The following is a 15715-nucleotide window of genomic DNA, read 5'->3' on the forward strand; positions in this document are numbered from 1 at the left end:
GATCTTACATTTGGGCTTCGTCTCCCTTGTATTTAAGTTTTGTCAAAGTTCCAGTGCCATAGCCTGCGCTATAACATTCATGCGCCAAATGATTTCAATTGATGCCGTTCTGAAAGCTGTGCAACTACAAAGAATTTGTGGCGTCCTAATTGAACGGTAGCTCACGATGCCTCTACAGAAAGCCACAATTCGTGGCGCCACATTAGTTGCGTGTGTGAAACCGGCTTTAGGACTAACATGCCTTGGATGCCTGACATGAGTAGTCTTTACGTTAAAACTCTTTGATCGGATATAAACAACGTAGCCAAATTTGAAAGCTGTCGCAGTAGACGCAGAAACTGAAAGGGGCAATTATTGACCATGCTAAACGAACCCCGAAAGGAAATGGGTGAGACCGGTGCGGAACTTGATATTGAAGGTCAGGGTAAATCTCCGTTCTTCTTACAAGATGATTACGACATGGCGAATACTAACGTGGTGCGATCGGAAGGCTATGCGACCATGTTCGTTGATCCAGATATTATAGAATTTTTTCTCAGAGCTGACTCAATTAAGGATAGCGCGGAAGAAGTTAAAACTAGTATTTCGAAGCGTATTGATTATTTGTTGCAGGTTGTGAAATCTAAGATTCAAGTGAGTGTCGTTTAGTTTTAACTTTGCATTACTTTTAAGTATGAAGCCAGCTTATTAATGGACCCTGTTCTTAGAGCATTGCTTAAATTATCAATAAAATGAACATTATTGTATAGTTGTGTGGGTTGGCGTCATAATAAACACTTTATCCGCAGGGCGAAAAGAATATATCCGTCCATGAACTTCTGGATAAGAGGGACGACATGTATACTATGTCAGCGGAAATACTTGTTAAATGTGGCTCATTGCAGAAGTATGAAGAAATCAGGAACATAGTTGTAGAGAAATTGGGAGGAACTGTCTTCGTCAGCGAACCCAGACATTATCATACGCACAGGTGTTTGCAGGACGCGAGGTTAGTAAACTTGTTTGATATGGTTATCAAATCAGTTGATGTTGTAATACCTTGTCGAATGTCGTGCACAGTATTGTGTTGATACATTTTTAACTGGACCGAACAATTTGCATTAAACTATGCCAATGTTTTAGATAAGTAGCAGTATGTTCAACATTTTGTCAGCCAGGGAAATGTAAAGTGCTGTTATTTTATACTCTTATTTAATTATTTTGTGTTGAACTTTGCACAGTAGTTGTTACTTTTATCACTTGTCCTCTATTTCAGCCTCAGCTGCCTTGCTGCTGCTACTATTTCAGCTATAAAATAACTTGACACAGTATTGTAAACGACCATGGTGAATTTGTATAGTTGACATATTTGTTTTTGAGGGGGGGGGGGGATGCTGTCAACTGTTTTGTGTACCAGTCTTTTATTTTGACACGTCTTTCGTGTGTAGAAAAGTATTTAATGTACCCAAAAGGGAGTAGGCCTAGTTGTGTTTGGCTTTTTAAATAGTTTTGGTGTTGTAGTTCCATTCTCAACCAGTTCACTCATGTTTAGATCAGTCAAGCCGCAACCTATTACTGCTTATAGTGATGCCACATTGCAGCTTGACTGATCTGAACAAAGGGTGTTTTGATAATGTGGTCGTACCCTGAAACTAACTGCAAAGAAGTATAAATATAATATGGATTTGGAACTATTTTCATTCTTCCCAAACACTGATAGTCACGAAGCTTCCAGCAATTATGTCAAATTATACATTAACAACTAGAAACAGCCACCGCAGGCTCCTTGTTAGAATTCTGTCTAATACTAATCTACTCATCAATAATTTTGGGACTTCTAGAACAACTTATACATATTATGATAAAAGTAGCTGCTTTTAAAGAAGTCACTGCCCCATGTCTTGTATAGGGTGAACGATGTAAGATGGACAAGGAAAATATTTGTAAGACTTGACATGAAATGGACCCTTGTTCATGAGTAGGCTGAAACTGCATATTAAACATCCCCGCCCCCTCTCCAAAATCTTGATTATGGTGACACTGATCAGTCACACAGCCTGAGGTCTAAGTTACGTTGTAAGGTAACAGTTTGCTTGTTAATTAGCGAACCCAACAAATGTGAATGCAGAAAAACCTGGTTGTGGTAATAAATTGATGGTTGTGATGTGTAATGTTTGTCTGTGCTGAATTAAAAATTGCAAGGGGGTTACAAATGTAACTTTTTGTTAGTGAACAGAAATGCTAATCATAGAAAATGCTGGATACTATAGTTTCCATGTATTAATTGGTTGCTGTCACATGTCTGCATCTGCACACTTGCATGCTCAATCCTGAGAGAGAGAGAGAGAGAGAGAGAGAGAGAGAGAGAGAGGATCAGAAAATGGAACTCTGAATAAAATGGTGCATATTCTTCGTCAAGGATTACATTAATTAAAATTCATAGAAAACTTGTATAGAACTGTTGGTGCAAGAGTTCAACTGTAAATGTTTTGGCAAAGCCTCCAGTGAAGTCTGCAATGTGAAACTTAGTAACAGAATGGCCCAGAACAGGCTGTAGCGAATAAAGACCAATATGTCCATTAAGAAAGGTCAATCCTGCATTATTCATATTGCAAATATTTTATGGAGGCCACTTTCACTTTGCTCACACCATGCGACTCGGCTGCTGTTCCAATTTAATGCAAAGCAGTTACATTACACAGATCTGTCAGCTGTCTATATGCAGTCAAGATCTGTTTAATACAATTAATGGTATTTACATCCTTTAGTTGAAATATTCTGATAAATTTTAGGAGTGGGGAATGAAGCATTCTTTCTTAATTTTACAGTCTGTAAGTATTAAATATCCTGCATGATTTCTACAGGCAAGCTGTTAAAGATAGTTACACCAGAATAAACCTATTCTGAAGATGAATAGTCTATATGCAGATTATTTATAATTCTGGTCTTCTGATTATGAAGTCTTCATATCATCCTGAACTCACTCTTAAGAATGAAACATATCATTAAGTATTATGTGTATGGGTTCATAAATGTAAGACACCTTTGGTTCCTGGAGGGACTGCTTACATATTGCAGGTCAACATAATGAAGAATTTCTAACTGCAAAACAGGCAGAACTAAGCTTCTTTGGTTAACTAGTACATATGATACCACTTCAGTTTATTATCCATCGGGGTGCCAAGGAACTTCAGCATCGAGCCTCGTCAAATTTATCTCCAGTGATTTGTGTGTCTGGTACCCGTAGATCATTTTGTTTGCCTTTCCATAGTAAAATATATGGTAAAGTCAACCTCAAAATTGTTTGCCTTGAGCCTGTTGTAAGACTGTTCCACCATTCTTCTGTGTTTGGCATGGACATTTTTGAGCCATTTTTCTGATACTGTATTTGTCAGAAACAAGAGTTCTGAAGAACTCTTAAATGCACCAAGTAAATAATTTATGTAGGTCAAAAAGGGGAACAAATGAAACAAACCATACCTTGTGGAACACAACTTGTAATGTTTTATCACTCAAAATTTTTATTATTGCTACATAATTTCAGTGTGATCCTCTGTCTTCTGTTAAGATCATTCTCAAATTAGTACTAGAGAAATGGCTGTAACATCCTACTGTTTGCTTCACTAGAATTTGATTTTAGGATGTACTCAAAGACCTTAACAAAGTCATGCAAATTGCTAACACATTGAGTTTCCTTGTTTTGTTATAATTGAGTTAGACAGTATATACTGCCTTTTCAGTAGAAAGACCTTTATAGATACCAAACTCATCAGAAACTATGTACCAAGCTACCTTCTCACAAATGTTTGAGTACACAGGAAGGAAGGAGATGGGTCTACAACTGTCACTTGCTTGTCTCCACTGTTACAAATGGGTGTTACTGTTGTGTAAAAGTTTGGAAATACACCTTGAATCATAAAATGGTCATAGAAGTACCTCAAAGAGTGTGTTACCAATTAACTCAGTTTTGATAGTGTGATTGGAATTGTCTTAGCCAGGTTTTAATGATATAATTATTTTTATGGTGTGACAGACATGGCACTCTCAGTAAGCTGTATGGACTGTCTTCAGCTCGTCCACAAATAAGATATTTTAAATATTTTGTGAAAGCCACCCTAAGATAGTGAAAATGAATGATGCATGGGTTGACAGGGGATGAAGCTGGAGGGAAGAGGTAACTGTAAATAAAGGCAAAGTGGATAGTAAAGAGTAAATATGGTGGGTTCTGTGGTTGGATGAAGTAGGTAAAGTTTCATTGAATCAACTCATACATAACAGTGGTTTGTGAAAACAGATATGCAAAACTTTCACAACCACTTTAAATATGGACAGTTGATATGTTTCAGGATGAAAAGTAATCTGAGGCAAACTAACACCATTTTCATTTCAAATATTTATGGCCAGTTTAGCTAAATTGGCATATATTGTACACCTTTTAAGACCTTCAGTGTACCTCTGCTTTTTACCGTTTCAAACTATTGAGACATAAAATGTTCTGAATCTGCAGAATCATTTTAAGTGTATGTAGTCTGGTTTTAGATGGGTGTTCTAAAAGTCTGTTGCTCCTGGATTGCATTATTTTCTTTCTTCACAGATTTCATGGTAAATTCGCTTTTGGCATCTGGTGAATTGGCACAGTGGTAAAACACTGGTCTTATATTTTGGAAGTATGTTTTTCTTCACTATTTGGATTAAGGCTTTGTTTCCCATAGACTGTAGGTCAAATACCAGTATTTCCTATCCCAAGCACCCTCATTTTGAGATGGTTCTCTGTATCTGATAGTGATCCCTTCAGCCACATCTGGGTGGTTTTCTGCTGAAGTGCTTATAGAACTTTGGTTGAAAGATCAAATCAAACTCTAGAAAAAGGAACAGACATCTTCCATAGCAGCAGGCTTACTATCATTGTCAGCAACTGATTATATATGCAACATTGCCCTAAAGACTCCCACATTGCAGGCACTGGCAGTAGTTGTGTTCATAATCCTCCTGGATATATCAAGGCAATATCTTAATGAAATAATGTGGAACTTGCACAGTGCAATCTGTACAAAACAGAATAAATGTACAAAATTACCTAAAGTTTCCTTCCAGTGAATGTTCATATTCTTTTTTTAGAATGAATGGCACAGAAGATCATTTTGTTGCTGTTGACAAGTTATTTAAACTCCAAAAGATCTTTGGGATCAGCAGAATGTATAAATTTGTTCTTCGTATCTGGTTGATTTCCTTGCAAGTCATAGTCACTTATTTTGTCTTATTGTCTTTAGCACAATTAAAATATAACTGTCATCTGGTCGACATACTTCTCCAGTATTTTAGACAATAATAAAGCTAACATAATATGAAGTGTAATGTAGTGGAAAGATAAACTTACCAAGTGACAGCAGGGAACCTGCATACAAAAATGTTTAACTTTTACAAGCTTTCAGATCCAGTGGCTCCTTCAAGCAGAAAAGTTGGAGGGAAAGGAAGAAGGATGAAGGAAAAGGACTAGAGGTGTAGGAAAAAGGGTGCAGTTCGGAAGTCACCCAGAATTCCAGGTCAGGGGAGACTTAGCGCACAGTCATTGTTGGGGGACTGCACTGGTCTAGGTTTGAAAACCTGAGATCTTAAAGATGGAAGACAGGGTAATATGCAAGACAGATTACTAATAAAACATCATGCACGACATAAGTGAAAAGCTAAGTGCATTGTATGTAACGAAGGTGGGAGAGGGAAGCTGAAAAATAGACAGTTCAGAAAATAAGATGTGGAAAGCTAAAGTGAAATTAAGAATGTAGTAGTTACTGTGAAGAAATGCTGAGACAGAAGGAATCAACATACATTAAGGTGAAACACACTGAGGTCATGACACTCTTGTTGTAGAGCCCCCCCCCCTGCGGGTCCGGGGATTAGAATAGGCCCGAGGTATTCCTGCCTGTCGTAAGAGGCGACTAAAAGAAGTCCATCCCCCTCACGGGGGTAGTTAGCGCCTGCATCCGGAGACGGACGGTTTCACGACCTATAATCTTGGTCTTTTTGGTTTCTCACTTCTCGTTTCTTTCTTCCTTCCTTTTGTTGGTTCCTTTCTTTGCTCTTCTCCACCTCACTGTCTTCCTTACTCTTTCCCTTGACTTCTCCTTGCCTTCTCATTGCCTTTTTCTCCTTGCCTTCTCATTGCCTTTTTCTCCTTGCCTTCTCATTGCCTTTTTCTCCTTGCCTTCTCATTGCCTTTTTCTCCTTGCCTTCTCATTGCCTTTTTCTCCTTGCCTTCTCATTGCCTTTTTCTCCTTGCCTTCTCATTGCCTTTTTCTCCTTGCCTTCTCATTGCCTTTTTCTCCTTGCCTTCTCATTGCCTTTTTCTCCTTGCCTTCTCATTGCCTTTTTCTCCTTGCCTTCTCATTGCCTTTTTCTCCTTGCCTTCTCATTGCCTTTTTCTCCTTGCCTTCTCATTGCCTTTTTCTCCTTGCCTTCTCATTGCCTTTTTCTCCTTGCCTTCTCATTGCCTTTTTCTCCTTGCCTTCTCATTGCCTTTTTCTCCTTGCCTTCTCATTGCCTTTTTCTCCTTGCCTTCTCATTGCCTTTTTCTCCTTGCCTTCTCATTGCCTTTTTCTCCTTGCCTTCTCATTGCCTTCTTCTCCTTGCCTTCTCTGGTCTCCGCCTCGGCGTTTGAGACGGTCTGTCCTCTTTCTCCCTCTCTCTTCTTTTTCCTCTTCTTCCTTCCTCCCTGTGCGTGTCTGAAGGCCGACCCACGCGTTCGCACGCGTAGCCGGTGACGGGGTAACGCGTAAGTCCCCGCCCTGGGTAGACATGTAAGGCACGCGCGTACCCCCTGGTAAAGGCCAGGCCCGGGGAGGGGTGATTGCCTGAGCTGATACCTTCTGACCATGCCGATTGGTCCCTCCGTCTGTTTCTCGGGAGGTGTGACCTGAGGTGTAAACATTCACCTAAGGCGGGAGTGCCCTCTGAGAGGGTGCCCACAAGGAAGGAGCGCGCCATCGGAGACGCTGGCAATCATGGGGGATTCCTCCGCAATGGATTCTACTCCATTGCTTTCGACTTCGACCCAAAAAAGGAAACGTGACCAGCCAACAGTGACAAAAGTACTACCGCCTGCCCCACAGTTCCTCGTAGTTTCTCGATCTGAGGACGGAAAGGATTTTTCCTCTGTCAACCCTTTCGTTATTCACAAGGGCGTAGATGCCATAGCCGGATCTGTCAAATCTTGTACCAGGTTGCGTAACGGTACCTTATTACTCGAAACTGAGAGTGCCTTTCAGGCACAAAAACTGCTTCGGGCCACACTCTTGTACACGTTCCCTGTCCGGGTGGAGGCCCACCGAACTTTGAATTCGTCTCGTGGTGTAGTCTATAGTAGCTCCCTCGACAGATTGACTGACGAGGAGCTTCAATCTTTCCTCGCTGAGCAGGGCGTGACGGCTGTCCATCGGGTCATGGAAAAGGTCAACAATGACCTTGTACCGACCTGGACACTTTTCTTGACCTTCGATAGTGTTAAGCTGCCATCGCGCATCAAGGCGGGCTACGAGGTTATTTCTGTTCGCCCCTATGTCCCGACACCTACGCGCTGCTACCAGTGTCAGCGTTTCAATCACACTCGACAGTCTTGCTCCAATGCGGCTAAATGTGTCACTTGTGGCAGGGATGCCCATGAGGGTGACTGTCCACCTCCGTCTCCTCGTTGTGTGAACTGTCAGGGTGACCATGCCGCCTCCTCCCGCGACTGTCCTGTCTATAAGGAAGAACGCTGTATCCAGGAAATCCGGGTCAAAGAGAAAGTGTCCACCTCGGCTGCTCGCAAGCTATTGGCTAGTAGGAAGCCCACGCTGCTCCCAGCGGGGAAATACAGCACTGTCCTCGCCTCTCCTCGGACTACCAGGGAGGTAGCAACCCAGACATGCGATCTGACCTTCAGCACCACGGTCGTCCGTTCGGCCAGCGCTAAGATCGCGCGGTCGACGTCTCCTCTTCCTCCCATCACTCCACAGACACCAGCCACTTCCTCAGCTTCTGCTAAGTCGAAGACCCCGAAGTCAGATGCACGGGCCTTTAAGAAGGAACCATCCCGTGCAGACTTCCTCCGTCCCTCGACCTCCCAGCCTTCGACCGGTACTTCCACCAAACGTCCTTCTAAAAAGGCGCATAGGAAGCACAGTTCTCCTTCTCCGCCACGGCGCCTTTCTTCTCCTGCGCCACCCAGCGGTTGCCGCCCCAGGCCGTCATCCGTTTCGCCTGGCCGCACCGCTGGTAGCCGAACATCTGGCCGTTCACCAGCGGAGGAAGCTCCCCCTCCCGGCCATCCTCCCGAGATGGCCGATGACCCTATAGACCCCATGGACGGTGACTGTCCGCCTACTGATAGCGGCGGCAGTGCTCGCTAGAAGCCAGGCCCTAAGCGGCCTTCGAGGTGACCCCTTCTCTCATCTTCCTTTTCTTACGATGGCACTTATTAACTGGAATATTCGCAGCATTCGCTCCAACCGAGAGGACTTGAAGTTGCTGCTCCGCTTGCATCGTCCGCTCGTCGTAGCCCTCCAGGAAACGAAGCTACGCCCATGCGATCAAATTGCCTTGGCACACTACACCTCTGTGCGTTTTGACCTACCCCCTGTGGTAGGTATCCCAGCTCATGGAGGGGTTATGTTGCTGGTCCGGGATGATATTTACTACGATCCCATCACGTTGCACACCGGCCTGCAGGCAGTTGCCATCCGCATTACTCTCCCCACCTTTACGTTTTCCTTTTGTACCGTTTACACTCCATCGTCATCTGCCGTTACCAGGGCAGACATGATGCAACTTATTGCTCAGCTACCTGCACCATTTTTGTTAACTGGAGACTTCAATGCCCACCATCCCCTTTGGGGCTCTCCAGCATCCTGCCCGAGGGGCTCCTTGTTAGCAGACCTTTTCAACCAGCTCAATCTTGTCTGCCTCAATACTGGCGCCCCTACTTTTCTTTCGGACACATCTCATACCTATTCCCATTTAGACCTCTCTATCTGTACTCCCCAACTTGCACGCCGGTTTGAGTGGTATGCACTTGCTGATACATATTCGAGCGACCACTTCCCGTGTGTTATCCATCTCCTGCAGCATACTCCCTCTCCGTGCTCCTCTAGTTGGACCATCTCCAAGGCAGACTGGGGGCTCTTCTCTTCCAGGGCGACCTTTCAGGATCAAACCTTCACAAGCTGCGATCGTCAGGTCGCACACCTCACGGAAGTCATTCTCGCTGCTGCTGAATATTCCATCCCTCAACCTACTTCTTCTCCGCGTCGCGTACCGGTCCCCTGGTGGACCGCAGCATGTAGAGACGCTTTACGTGCTCGTCGACGTGCTTTACGCACCTTTAAACGCCACCCTACAGTGGCGAATTGTATTAATTATAAACGATTACGTGCTCAGTGTCGTCGTATTATTAAAGAAAGCAAGAAAGCCAGCTGGGCTGCTTTCACAAGCACCTTCAACAGTTTTACTCCTTCTGCTGTTGTCTGGGGTAGCCTGCGCCGGCTATCTGGCACTAAGGTCCACTCCCCAGTTTCTGGCTTGAAGGTCGCGAATGAAGTCCTTGTGGCCCCTGAGGCTGTCTCCAATGCCTTCGGCCGCTTTTTTGCCGAGGTTTCGAGCTCCGCTCATTACCACCCTGCCTTCCTCCCCCGCAAACAGGCAGAGGAGGCTCGGCCACCTGACTTCCGCTCCTCGAATTGTGAAAGTTATAATGCACCATTCACCATGCGGGAACTCGAAACCGCACTTGGCCGATCACGGTCCTCCGCTCCAGGGCCTGATTCTATTCATATTCAGATGTTGAAGAACCTTTCTCCTGCGGGTAAAGGTTTTCTTCTTCGTACATACAATCGCATCTGGATTGAGGGACATGTTCCCGCATGCTGGCGCGAGTCTATTGTTGTCCCGATTCCTAAGCCGGGCAAGGACAAGCACTTGCCTTCCAGTTATCGACCTATCTCGCTTACCAGCTGTGTCTGTAAAGTGATGGAGCGAATGGTTAACTCTCGATTGGTTTGGCTGCTCGAGTCTCGACGCCTACTTACCAATGTACAATGTGGATTTCGAAGGCGCCGCTCTGCTGTTGACCATCTGGTTGCCTTGTCGACCTTCATTATGAATAACTTCTTGCGGAAGCGCCCGACCGCGGCTGTGTTCTTTGATTTGGAGAAGGCTTACGACACCTGTTGGAGGGCGGGCATTCTCCGCACCATGCATACATGGGGCTTTCGCGGTCGCCTCCCTCTTTTTATTTGTTCCTTTTTATTGGATCGACAGTTCAGGGTACGTGTGGGTTCTGTCCTGTCCGACACCTTTCGTCAGGAGAATGGGGTGCCACAGGGCTCAGTTTTGAGCGTCGCTCTCTTCGCCATCGCGATCAATCCAATAATGGATTGCCTCCCAGCTGATGTATCAGGCTCCCTTTTCGTGGACGATTTTACCATCTATTGCAGCGCGCAGTGTACACGTGTCCTGGAGCGCTGTCTTCAGCGTTCTCTTGACCGTCTTTACTCCTGGAGTGTCGCCAATGGCTTCCGTTTTTCTGCCGAGAAGACGGTCTGTATTAACTTCTGGCGCTACAAAGAGTTTCTCCCACCGTCCTTACGACTCGGTCCCGTTGCTCTCCCAATCGTGGAGACAACCAAATTTTTAGGCCTTACCTTTGACAGGAAACTTAGCTGGTCTCCACATGTGTCATATTTGGCCGCCCGTTGTACCCGTTCTTTAAATGTCCTCCGTGTTCTCAGTGGTATGTCGTGGGGAGCGGATCGAACCGTCCTACTTCGTCTATATCGGTCGATCGTCCGCTCCAAGCTGGATTATGGGAGCTTCGTATACTCCTCTGCACGGCCATCCATCTTACGCCGCCTCAACTCCATACAACATCGGGGTTTACGACTTGCGATCGGAGCATTTTATACCAGTCCCGTAGAGAGTCTTCATGCTGACGCTGGCGAATTGCCACTCACCTACCGGCGCGATATACTGCTTTGTCGGTATGCCTGTCGGCTACTGTCAATGCCCGACCATCCGTCTTATCGTTCCTTTTTTGACGACTCTCTTGACCTTCAATACGGGTTGTATGTCTCTGCCTTGCTACCCCCTGGAGTTCGCTTTCGTCGCCTCCTTCAACACCTTAATTTTTCACTCCCTGCAACCTTTCGAGTGGGCGAGAGCCGCACGCCACCTTGGCTCCAGGCTCAGGTCCGCGTTCACCTCGACCTCAGCTCGCTCCCAAAAGAGGTCACCCCCGGTTCGGTCTACCACTCCCGTTTTCTGGAACTTCGTTCGAAGTTCATCAACATGACTTTCATTTATACAGATGGCTCTAAGACCAATGACGGGGTCGGGTGTTCCTTTATTGTCGGGGCACAAAGTTTCCAATACCGGCTCCATGGCCATTGTTCGGTCTTCACAGCTGAGCTCTTTGCCCTCTACCAGGCTGTTCTTTACATCTGCCGCCACCGACATTCTGCTTATGTCATATGCTCAGATTTCCTGAGCGCCATCCAGAGCCTCAGTGATCCGTACCTGGTTCACCCTTTCGTACACCGGATCCAACGCTCTCTCCAGCAGCTGGTGGACGTCGGTACGCCGGTTAGCTTTATGTGGGTTCCTGGCCATGTCGGTATCCCTGGGAACGAAGCTGCAGATGCCGCGGCCAAGGCTGCGGTCCTCCCGCCTCGGACAGCTTCTTGTTGTGTCCCTTCGCCCGATTTTAGCAGGGTCATTTGTCGGCGCGTCGTGTCGCTGTGGCATGCCGATTGGGCTGCACTTACCGACAACAAGCTTCGGGCCTTAAAACCTCTTCCCGTGGCTTGGACGTCCTCCTCACGCCCTTCTCGGCGGGAGGAGGTCGTTTTAGCAAGGTTAAGAATTGGACACTGCCGGTTCAGCCATCGCCATCTGCTGACGGCTGCGCCGGCGCCGTTCTGCCCATGTGGGCACTTGCTGACGGTTAGGCACATTTTAATGTCCTGTCCAGATCTTACCACACTGCGCCTCGATCTTAACCTGCCTAATACTTTCGATGCCATTTTAGCGGATGACCAACGAGCAGCTGCTCGTGTTCTTTGTTTTATCAATTTGACAAACCTCGCTAAGGACATTTGATGATGCTGTTTTTTAATCCTATGCCTGTCCGTCTGTCTTTTATTGTGTTTTCCCTTTTAGTTGTTGTTGTCAACTTGTGCCTTGCGGTGCATTTTTAGAGTAGTCAGGGCGCTAATGACCATTGAAGTTGTGCGCCCTAAAACCACAAAAAAAAAAAAAATTGTTGTAGAGGATATTGTGTATTGCCATTATGAGCTCTATGCCTATGCCCATTCATCCTAACTGATGACTGGGTGGTTCTCAGCCAATGTAAAAGGCCGAAAAGTGTTTAAATGACAGCTGGTGTATGAAGTGTTTCACAGGTGGCTCTGTTTGATAGTATCTGCTTTGCCAATTACAGGGCTGGTATAGGTGGTGGTAGGAGGGTACATAGGGCAAGTCCTGTAGTGAGGATGATCACAGGGGTAGGGGGCATAGGGTAGGGAGATGGGTGCAAAGGAACACAGGGTCTCAAAAGGATATTGTGAGATTAGAAGGAATTGCTCCAGAAAAAAACTTCAGAGCACACCACTAGTCACTCAGTATTGTCCTGGTCTTGAATGTGTTGACCACCTACTTCAACAAGGCCATGATCTCTTAAAACCATACAGGATCTTTCCATCGCCATCCCCGTTGCTGCAATATCCTTGCAAGCTGCTGTGCTTCTCTTGCAGCAATCTCCCTACCTTATGGCTCCTGCCCCTGTGACCATCCCACTGTAAGGCCTGCTCTATTCACCCGCATACCACCACCTACACCAGCCCTGTAACTAACAAAACATACTATCAAAAGGAGAGCCACCTATGGAATGACATGTCATATACCAGCATGTCCTGTTATCTAATCACTGTTCGGCCTTTTACATCAGCATGACTACCATCCAGTTGCATCAGGACAAATAACCATGGGCAGAGGGTGTGTACTGGCAACACACAATATCCTGTTGCAAAACATGTTCTATGACATGACAGTTGTGACCTCGGTGCCTGTTTCACCATACAAGCCATCTTGATTCTTCCCCCAGATACGTTTCTCACAACTCCACAGGTGGAACCAGTGCTACATGTCCTTGGTTCTTGCAACCCAACTGACCGTAATTTATGTTCATTCTTTCTTCACTCCACTTTAGTTTTCTTTTACATCTTTCATTTTGTGCCCTTCTCTTTTTCACCATCCTCTCCTCACCTCTGTTACATACAATGCATTTTGCTTCATTCTTATGATCTGGTACACTATGTATTAGCAGTAATCCCTGTCGTGCATATTATCCTATCTTCCACCTTTAAGCTCTCAGGTTTTCAAATCTTGTTAAGTGCAATCCACAGCAGTCTTCCCTTCTCAACCTATCCGGTAAGTCTCGCCAGACCCCAAGCTCTGGGTGACTTTCCTGAACTGTACCCCTTTTGCTAGACCTCTCCAGCCCTCTGTTACATACAATGCATTTTGCTTCACATTCTTATGATCTGGTACACTATGTATTAGCAGTAATCCCTGTCTTGCATATTATCCTATCTTCCACCTTTAATCTCTCAGGTTTTCAAATCTTGTTAAGTGCAATCCACAGCAGTCTTCCCTTCTCAACCTATCCAGTAAGTCTCGCCAGACCCCAAGCTCTGGGTGACTTTCCTGAACTGTACCCCTTTTGCTAGACCTCTCCAGCCCTCTTCCTTCCCCTCAGTCTTCTGCTGGAAGGAGCCACCACAGGCTCCGAAAGCTTGTGTAGATTATATTGTCAAAAATTATTTCTCTCTCTCTCTCTCTCTCTCTCTCTCTCTCTCTCTCTCTCTGACGTGACTGTTAGAAATAACTGTATTCTAATTATTTGTTAAAATCATAAGTGTTTTGTTTTTATTTCCAAGTTCTGAATAAAAGGCACTAAACATCCTGGTATAGTGGCCTAAACGTAACAATCTTAGAACAAAGGCAGTTAAATGAAATTGGATTTTCTTTGGTCTTTGCTTTCACTGAACTTCCACATAAATCTCTCTTCCATCTAATGTTGTCTTTCTTTTATTTTACCAGCAGCACTCTCTAAACACGACAGAGGATATGAGTCAGTAAGTGGAGATATTATTGTTACTGCTGTTGTCACTGGCAGCAGTTCAATAGATGTAGCCTAAAATTTCTTTGATACATGCAAAACTTCATGGTTCAGCTTTAATAGTGCATACAAAATTTAGTAAGCATTTGAACATTTCTGTTAAAGGATGAAAGTGTTACGTATGGCTATGTCATGTGCTCGGAGTAAGGCAATGGAATTGGCATCCGTATTACAAAAGCCTCTTGGCCCTGCACTATTTGTACTAGAACTGGAAAGCAGTGAGAAGCCACCTCCCCAACTGGAAGACAACTTCATATCGGCCTTATCAATGCGAACGCATTCTTCTAGTCGTATTGTGGTTAGCCGTGTAAAGGTTGTGTTTGAGCTTATGAAGTTTAAACCTGAGAAACCGTCTCAGCCACAAAGTTAGAAATCATTTTTTTGTAGATTTCAATACAGTATAGAAAGTGCAATAGTCATGCCAAAAAAATTGAATTTTGTGTTAGTTTACAATCACCAGGAATCGGGTTTTGGTTGTAGTAAAAATGTTTATTTTACTCACTTACTATTGTTATTGCTTGATATGTTATCATTTAATATTGTTTCATGTATTTTATTTCCTGTGCTACACTCCAATTGTAAAACTGATATTGTATTTACATAATTATGTTCATTTTTATCGTTAAAGTTTAAAAGACTGATTAGAGTTAATGTATACACTGCAATCCTTCAGAAGTTTTTGTAAATTAAAAAAAAAGCTATCTTACATAAAGTGTCATGTATTCCCTCACCTCTCTTCAAACTGCCAGTTCCCATGTTTCACAATCAATAAAGATAATACATTCCAAATAAGATCCAAGAACGGTATCAAAAGGTTTTGTGGACAAAATGTCCACAGGTATAACTAATACTGTACTAATGTTACTTATAACTTTAAAACACAGTTATCATGCTTCTCTCAATACTTCCATTAAAACATCAAAACACCATTAACTGCAAACAAGGAATCATGTCAATCCCATCAACAGTCTTGTAAACACATCCCAGAACACAGCATATGAACGTCTACTAAGGTACAATGAATGAGGTGGTGCAATGGTGAAAAAATTAGACTTCTGTTTGGGAAGAGTGGGGTTCGAATCTCTATGCAGCAAACAAGATTTGGGTCTTCTATGGTTTCTCTGAATTGCTCATGATGAATGCCTGAATGGTTCCTTTGGAAAGAAACAATTTCTTCCCCAAGTCTTCCCTTCAGACTTGCATGCATCTTGCATTTTTTTTTTTTTTTTTCAATCCCTTGTTGTTGTGACTAATATTTCTATTGTTCTAACCCCAAGAACACTTTTTTCCTTCCTCAAGCTGCCCACACACGTGGTTGGTAAGGTACAATGCAATGAATTATACACTCGTGGCCAGCAGAGCCTTGCACTTTGACGTGTAAAGTAATTAGTTCTAACAGTGGGTGCGGCTGGCAGGCTGTGCATGCAACTACTGTTGTATTGGCAGGATGGGTGGCCTATAGTGGCCGAATCAAGACAAGCTTAAAGTGCAAACTGTGAAGCGACACACATAACATTGATAGTTAAAGCT

The 15715-nt window shown here is 44.3% G+C and overlaps 1 protein-coding gene across 3 annotated transcripts in view; it reads left to right on the forward strand.

Moving 5' to 3' along the window:
• Nucleotides 1–283: 283 nt before the first annotated feature.
• Nucleotides 284–15715, forward strand: part of LOC126101062 (interleukin-1 receptor-associated kinase 1-binding protein 1 homolog) — a 66662-nt gene continuing 51230 nt past the window's right edge. Inside the window, exons 1-3 of one of the 3 annotated variants that reach the window (XM_049911734.1) lie at nucleotides 284–633; nucleotides 789–988; nucleotides 14291–14852. In XM_049911734.1, the coding sequence (XP_049767691.1) occupies nucleotides 361–633; nucleotides 789–988; nucleotides 14291–14555 (738 nt within the window). In that variant the 5' untranslated portion in view covers nucleotides 284–360 and the 3' untranslated portion in view covers nucleotides 14556–14852. Of the gene's footprint in view, nucleotides 634–788; nucleotides 989–1255; nucleotides 1314–14290; nucleotides 14853–15715 lie in introns of those variants that run through there. The other 2 variants (XM_049911736.1, XM_049911735.1) reach the window with 2 other exon arrangements.

Source organism: Schistocerca cancellata, chromosome 9 (genome assembly GCF_023864275.1).
Source record: "Schistocerca cancellata isolate TAMUIC-IGC-003103 chromosome 9, iqSchCanc2.1, whole genome shotgun sequence".
NCBI classification, from domain to species: domain Eukaryota; kingdom Metazoa; phylum Arthropoda; class Insecta; order Orthoptera; family Acrididae; genus Schistocerca; species Schistocerca cancellata.